Below are 7,975 nucleotides of genomic sequence, written 5' to 3'. Positions count from 1 at the left end.
AAATTAATATTTGTGTCGTTCTCAAAACTTTTGGCCACAACTGTACTAGCAAATACTCACCTTTAACCTGTAGCTTGACCTCAAAGCAGCGTTCATTTTGTCCCATCTGCAACCTACATCTGTACCATTGGCTGTGACTGTACTCCACCATGGAAAGAGCCAAAGATGCATCTCCTGAACTGAGATTCCCTCCAAAGCTCACCCTTTTTCCTAGGAATGTTTGGTTGGAGATATCTGTAGGGTATTGAAGTATTTGGATCTCACTGTCTCCCTTGATCTCTGCCCAGGTCACTGATGATATTTGAGTATTTCCTGTTGTCATGTTCAACAGGCAAGGCAGGGTAGCTATCCCGTTGTGTGCTGCCATAACTGAATGTAGAATTTTGCATTCTTTGGAGGAGAGGAGAGGCTTACTCAAACAAGGTTTATTCTATTTTTATTTGACACTTGCATAGAAAGAAATGGAATATATAATTTTACTTTCCACTTTGAGTGATGTTTTTCACCATTACACAAACACTCAAATCTGTTATGGGATTCTATCAGTTTATCAGAAATGCTGACAATTGATATACTTTAAGTATATTCGATCAAGAGCTTGATATGAGGTTCTGCAGCTGCACACACGTTTTTCACCAACAAATGGACAAGCCTATGGATCAATCAAACCTTTCTTTATTCCTTACAATGAAACCTGTATAACCCAGTTCATTTGACATTCAGTTTTTATATGAACAGATTGGATCCATAACGTAATTGCCTTCAGGGCAGATCTGAAAAAGTCTTGCGTTGCGGTGGTCCACTCTCTTTGGGCTCCTGGTCTTTCCCTTTCTCCTCAAACATCAAGATCCTTCAGCAGAGAAAAATAAAATAACAAATTATTACACAAGTCATGTAGCAAAAAGACATATAACCTTAAAGGAAATACAGTGGATTACAAAAGTTCAGAATCGTATTCAGAAAATTAATTTCAGGTCAAATATAATGCCTTCATTAATGTAGTGTCAGCTTCCTTCTAACTTACAGTCGGAGTATGGAATTCCTCTTCCCTAGCATCATATTAAGAAAGTCTGTGTAACAGAACGTGTCTCGTGCAGCACCGCCAACCACATCTGACATCATCTTTTTCAGCTCCAAGTGAGTCTTTGCCACACCCAGCTTCTCCAACATGCGCTTCAGCCCCATCATGTCTGTGACACAGAGATAGAGAGAGAGTGTCACGTTCATCATATGAATGAGACCAAGGCGCAGCGTGGTATGCGTACATTCTTTAACAATATAAGAATGAACACTGAACAAACTAACAAAGAACAAACCGTGAAGCTAATACGGATAATGCAGACAGGCAACTAAACATAGAATAAGAACCCACAAACACAAAATGGAAAATGGCTACCTAAATATGATCCCCTATCAGAGACAACAATAAACAGCTGCCTCTGATTGGGAACCATATCAGGCCACCATAGACATATAAATACCTAGACCTACGAAACCCCTAGACATACAAAAACCCTAGACAATACAAAAACTAGCATACCCACCCTCATCACACCCTGACCTAACCAAAATATAAAGAAAACAGAGATATTAAAGGTCAGAGCGTGACAGAGAGAGAGAGAGGCTGTGACAAAGATTGAGCCATCCATGTGAACTATGTTGTCCTCATGATTAGCCTAATCTTGTTATTCATCATGATTGTCATAAAAAAAGAAGGCAATTTTACCAATGTCTCCTTGGTCATTGAGATCAAATTCCATGTATTTGTCTGTAAAACAATATAGAACACATTACAATTATTATTTTATTGTTGATTCATTCAATACGGAACCATAACTGTCTGATCAATGTGCAGTTAAAATACTTAATCTCACTTTTAAACATTTCCAGTTTTGAGCTGAGGTCCTCCTCCTCTGCATATTTAGGATCTGTGAGAAAAACCTTAAGAATAGAATCCCACAAGGCAGACATTGAGATTAGATCGTGTCAGTGGTGACCTGTCATTCAGCCACACATTTTTAGCAAACAAACAAACATGTTTTGCATGTTACTTTGGCATTAGTATGTGTCACATATCAGTTTGCAAACAATGAAAAAATATATTTATTTATTTATTTTATTTTATTTATTTATTTATTGATTTATTTCACCTTTACTTAACCAGGTAAGCTAGTTGAGAACAAGTTCTAATTTACAACTGCGACCTGGCCAAGATAAAGCAAAGCAGTGCGACACAAACAACAACACAGAGTTACACATGGAAATAGAATAGACAAATAGAAAAAAAGAACGATGATGATGTGCAAGTAGAGATACTTGTGTGCAGAAGAGCACAAAAGTAAATAAACACAATATGGGGATGAGGTACTGTAGGTAGATTGGGTGGGCTATTTACAGACTATGTACAGCTGCAGCGATCTGTTAGCTGCTCAGATAGCTGATGTTTAAAGTTAGTGAAGGAAATATAAGTCTCCAACTTCAGCGATTTTTGCAATTCGTTCCAATTACTGGCAGCAGAAAACTAGAAGGAAAGGCGGCTAAAGGAGGTGTTGGCTTTGGGGATGACCAGTGAGATATACCTGCTGGAGCGCGTGCTATGGGTGGGTGTTGTTATCGTGACCAGTGAGCTGAGATAAGGCAGAGCTTTACCTAGCAGAGACTTGTAGATGACCTGGAGCCAGTGGGTCTGGCGACGAATATGTAACGAGGGCCAGCCGACTAGAGCATACAGGTCGCAGGGGCTTTGGTAACAAAACGGATGGTACTGTGATAGACTGCATCCAGTTTGCTGAGTAGTATATGGGAAGCTATTTTGTAGATGACATCGCCGAAGTCGAGGATCGGTAGGATAGTCAGTTTTACTAGGGTAAGTTTGGCAGCGTGTGTGAAGGAGGTTTTGTTGCAAAATAGAAAGCCAATTCTAGATTTGATTTTGGATTGGAGATGTTTAATATGAGTCTGGAAGGAGAGATTACAGTCTAGCCAGACACCTAGGTATTTGTAGTTGTCCACATATTCTAGGTCAGAACCGTCCAGAGTAGTGATGCTAGTCGGGCGGGCGGGTGTGGGCAGCGAACGGTTGAAGAGCATGCATTTGGTTTTTACTAGCGTTTAAGAGCAGTTGGAGGCCACAGAAGGAGTGTTGTATGGCATTGAAGCTTGTTTGGAGGTTTGTTAACACAGTGTCCGAAGAAGGGCCAGATGTATACAGAATGGTGTCGTCTGTATAGAGGTGGATCAGAGAATCACTCGCAGCAAGAGCGACATCATTGATTTATACAGAGAAAAGAGTCGGCCAAAGATTTGAACCCTGTGGTACCCCCATAGAGACTGCCAGAGGTCCGGACAACAGGCCCTCCGATTTGAACCAGGCGAGGCAGTCATTTGAGAAACCAAGGCTATTGAGTGTGCCAATAAGAATATGGTGATTGACAGAGTCGAGCCTTGGCCAGGTCGATGAAGACGGCTGCACAGTGTTGTCTTTTATCGATGGCGGTTATGATATCGTTTAGTACCTTGAGCGTGGTTGAGGTGCACCAGTGACCAGCTCGGAAACCGGATTGCACAGCTGAGAAGGTGGGATTCAAAATGGTCAGTGACTGTTTATTAACTTGGCTTTCAAAGACTTTAGAGAGGCAGGGCAGGATGGATATAGGTCTATATCAGTTTGGGTCTAGAGTGTCACCCCCTTTGACGAGGGGGATGACCGCAGCAGCTTTTCAATCTTTAGGGATCTCGGACGATACGAAAGAGAGGTTGAACAGACTGGTAATAGGGCTTGCAACAGTGGCGGCAGATAGTTTTAGAAATAGAGGTTCCAGATTGTCTAGCCCAGCTGATTTGTATGGGTCCATGTTTTGCAGCTCTTTCAGAACATCTGCGATCTGGATTTGGGTGAAGGAGAAGCTGGGGAGGCTCAGGCAAGTAACTGCGGGGGGTGGGCGGAGCTGTTGGCCGGGGCTGGGGTAGCCAGGAGGAAAGCATGGCCAGCCGTAGAGAAATGCTTATTGAAATTTTCGATTATCATGGATTTATCGGTGGTGACATTGCTACCTAGCCTCAGTGCATTGGGCAGCTGGGAGGAGGTGCTCTTGTTCTCCATGGACTTTACAGGGTCCCAAAACTTTTTGGAGTTAGAGCTACAGGATGCAAATTTCTGCCTGAAGAAGCTGGCCTTTGCTTTGTGTATTGGTACTGACTTTTGTATTGGTACTGACTTTGTGTATTGGTTCCCGACTTTCCTGAAAAGTTGCATATCAAGGGGACTATTCGATGCTAGTGCAGTCCGCCACAGGATGTTTTTGTGCTGGTCAAGGACAGTCAGGTCTGGAGTGAACCAGGGGCTATATCCGTTCTTAGTTCTACATTTTTTGAAAGGTGCATACTTATTTAAGATGGTGAGGAAATTACTTTTAAAGAACGACCAGGCATCCTCGACGGATGGGATGAGGTCAATGTCCTTCCAGGATACCCGGGCCAGGTCGATTAGAAAGGCCTACTCGCAGAAGTGTATAGATATATAAGATATATCATGGAGTTAATAAACATGGTCTCTTTTTTGTTTTCTTGAGTAAGGCAGCTCCAAAATGTAGATGTTTCAGCCTATCTCAGTGCTTTCTGTGGTGGTTGGACAATCCAGCAGAAAATACGAAGCGTTGCACCATGATTAGTTCAGTGTTCTGTTACTCATGGGGACACTACATTACCGCCAAGTCTAAAGGTAGAGCTAGTAAATTCAAGCCACTTGGGTGCTGCCATTGAGTTACATTAGATGTACCCATCCAAGAATTGATCAATTTGTTCCCCATAATGACAAAGTGAAAACAGGTTTTTAGAAATGTTTGCAAAAAAACCAAAACAGAAATACATTATTTACCTAAGTATTCAGAACCTTTGCTATGAGACTCTAAATTGAGCTCAGGTGTGTCCTGTTTCCATTGATCATCCTTGAGATGTTTCTACAACTTGATTGGAGTCCGTCTGTGGTAAATTAAATTGATTGGACATGATTTGGAGCTGCGCCCCACCTGTTTTGAGACCCACATTTTTAGCACCCCAAAAAATTGGGGGGCTTGCCTGTTTCGCATGTTATGTTATTTTGGCATTAATACGTGTCACATATCAGTTTGCAAACAATGTAAAAAAATATATATATAATTTAAAGTCGCATACAAACATGGTCTTCTTTTTGTTTTCTTGAGTAAGGCAGCTCCAAAATGCAGGTGTTTCAGCCTAGTTCAGTGATTTCTGTGGTGGTGGGGCAGCCAGCATAAAATATAGAGCATGATTGGCTCAGTGTTCTGTCACTCATGGGTACACTACGTCACGGCCAAGTCTAAGGGTAAAGCTCAAAAATTCAAGCCCCTTGGGTGCTGCCATAGAGTTACATTAGAAGTGCCCATCCAAGTAGGCTCACGGTCATTGGCCACAGATAACATGACGTCAAATCACGTTATATCTACAGTAGCTTTGATTGGACTGATCATGTCAACATCGTACTTTCAAAATCTTAGCTAGCAGTCATCGTCATGAATCAAGTCGGCAATCTACTGGCAAATCCTTTTTAATCCTTGTCTTGTGAAGAGAAATAATGAAGAGAAATTATAGATAAAATGTATCAGTACTCATCGGCCATTGGACATAAACATTACACAACAAGTTGGGGATCGCAAATTCAACAATGAGTGTTTTGGAAGGAATCAGTGGCTAACTGCAAGCATTCCAAACCAATCATTGTCAAATAAATCATTGTGCCGCGCTCAAAACAACTGTTAACTTGGAACTGCAAAACCTGACTTTGGTGAGTTCAAAACAACTGGGAAATTGGGAAAAACAAGCTACGACTGGGAAAATACGTTTTGAACTTTCATCCAACTCAGAATTGTAAATCGGGAACTCGGCCCTCTTTCTAGAGCTACGACCTGAAGATCACTGTTGTCATCATGATTTTCCCAAGTTCCCAGTTGTCTTGAAAGAACCATAAATTCAGAGAATGCCAGACTTTGATGACAAAGTTTGATAACAAAATATGTCCACAAAGGACCGCTGTGCCACATTCCTGTTCAGGTGAGCACAGCACAACAAGGTGAGTCCAAAAATGTCTTGTATGCTGCTGAAAAAATTATGTGCCAGGGAGATATGTATACTGTAGCTAAGAAAGTAATACTAAGGGTATGTTATGTAGTAAGATCTTAGTAGCCCATGTACCTCACCCTAATAATTTAAAACATTTTGCCTACTGTTCTGACTTGGTGGTGCACATGTAGCCTATAACCTGTTTTTGATAAATGTTATCATCGATTACATTTATGCCTCTTTTTTTATCCTACGGTTCTGACTTGGTGTACATGGAGAGCACTGTAAGAACGGCCCATGTTCTGATTTCTGTCACTGTACAATTAAAAAGTGCTGAACAAATATTTATATCGACTACATCCATCCTAGCTCACTCATTAATGTCTTAATCAAAATTACGGACGGCCTCTTATCCACTCGGCGCCCCTTTATGCCATAGTTTGTACTTCTCAATTGACAGTAGAAACCACATTTGTTAAAGCAAGTCAGCCATACATAGATCTTTTTTTAAAGGCAGTAAATGAGGCTGAATGTACTGTTTCGCTGCCAGACAAGGCTCAGCTGATAGCCAAGTGTAGCTGTGATATTGTGCAATTAATGTATTGTTTAGTGTTGTGTATTGGCTTTGCTGGCATGCATCCCACAATTTTATTTTCCTCTACCAAGATTTACATGCTAAAATCGCCACTGGATAGTGTACATAGATAATAAGATGCTAATAATACTATAGCTAGATAATACTACCATAATAACATTTATAGGCAGATGAACAACAGACCTCATTGATGGAGTTCAGTTTCACATCCTGCTGAGACTTGAGGAATCCAAATGCTTTCCCTCCTGAAATGATATGAGGATCAACTCAGAAATCGTGTTACCACTCACTTCCTTATTGGTGATCTATCCACACAACCCTCACACATTCACAGGATCTAACTAAAGATAACAGATTTGATTTCATTGATTGATTTAGCTAAAACACTTTATTTCTTTAATCAATTGTTTATAAAAATCTGTGGAGTGCATATCGACAGAAAGACGGACTGACAGCGTGAGATGAGACATATAACACAGAAACTTACCTTGCAAATGTTTGTCCATGTCAATCTGCTGTTATTTGGTGGATCATAGAGTAGTCAAAGGGACCAGGGGTGGCTGAGCGTTGTGTCATGAACACTGAAAGTGTAAAGTATGTATCTGTATTTTGTGACAGAAGAGGAAGTGTGGGGAGTTAAAGTTAGAGTGTGGTCATTTGCTAAGTTCCCCTCTCACATCCACTCACAGCCGACGGAACAGACAGAGAACAAAGAGAGTCTATGGAGGGGACAATGAACTAAGGGGTTTGCATTTGACATATGCTAGACTAGGCTACCACATAAACACTGCACACTACATTATTGTATACATATGTTTTTTTAACTATTCAAGTTCTTTCAGCAAAACATGCAATCACTTTTCATGTCTTTTTTTATTTATTTAACTAGGCAAGTCATCAAATCCAATGTATTTATATGGCCCTTCTTACATCAGCTGATATCTCAAAGTGCTGTACAGAAACCCAGCCTAAAATCCCAAACAGCAAGCAATGCAGGTGTAGAAGCATGATGGCTAGGAAAAACTCCCTAGAAAGGCCAAAACCTAGGAAGAAACCAGGTTATTAGGGCTGGCCAGAACAAATTCTTATTTTCAATGACGGCCTCGGAACAGTGGGTTAACTGCCTGTTCAGGGGCAGAACGACAGACCTTGTCAGCTCGGCGATTTGAACTTGCAACCTTTCAGTTACTAGTCCAACCACTAGGCTACCGTATAGATTTAGGTACAAGGAAGGAATGCATATAATTATTTTTACTTAACTAGGCAAGTCAGTTAAGAACAAATTCCTATTTACAATGACGGCCT

General features: G+C 40.9%; 1 protein-coding gene across 1 annotated transcript; it reads right to left on the bottom strand.

Annotated features, from left to right (window-relative positions):
* Window positions 1–655: 655 nt before the first annotated feature.
* On the bottom strand, window positions 656–7,369 carry LOC110506694 (allograft inflammatory factor 1). Its single transcript, XM_021586502.3, has 6 exons — window positions 7,158–7,369; window positions 6,854–6,915; window positions 1,875–1,941; window positions 1,727–1,768; window positions 1,025–1,190; window positions 656–850 (listed from the first exon to the last, which is right to left on the bottom strand). The coding sequence occupies exons 1-6, from the start codon at window positions 7,174–7,176 to the stop codon at window positions 763–765; spliced, it is 444 nt and encodes a 147-aa protein (XP_021442177.1). The 5' UTR covers window positions 7,177–7,369; the 3' UTR covers window positions 656–762.
* Window positions 7,370–7,975: the final 606 nt, after the last annotated feature.

The sequence above is a fragment of the Oncorhynchus mykiss genome, chromosome 2 (genome assembly GCF_057628025.1).
Source record: "Oncorhynchus mykiss isolate SJ-2025 chromosome 2, ASM5762802v1, whole genome shotgun sequence".
In the NCBI taxonomy this organism is placed as follows: Eukaryota; Metazoa; Chordata; class Actinopteri; order Salmoniformes; family Salmonidae; genus Oncorhynchus; species Oncorhynchus mykiss.
This window is presented reverse-complemented; position numbering and strand designations above follow the sequence as displayed.

Coding starts and splice junctions, on each gene's coding strand:
- LOC110506694 (XM_021586502.3), bottom strand. Junction 1,942..6,853: donor AACTGAACTCCATCAATGAG/GTCTGTTGTTCA, acceptor TCTATTCTTAAG/GTTTTTCTCACAGATCCTAA. Junction 851..1,024: donor AGGAATTCCATACTCCGACT/GTAAGTTAGAAG, acceptor TCTCTGCTGAAG/GATCTTGATGTTTGAGGAGA.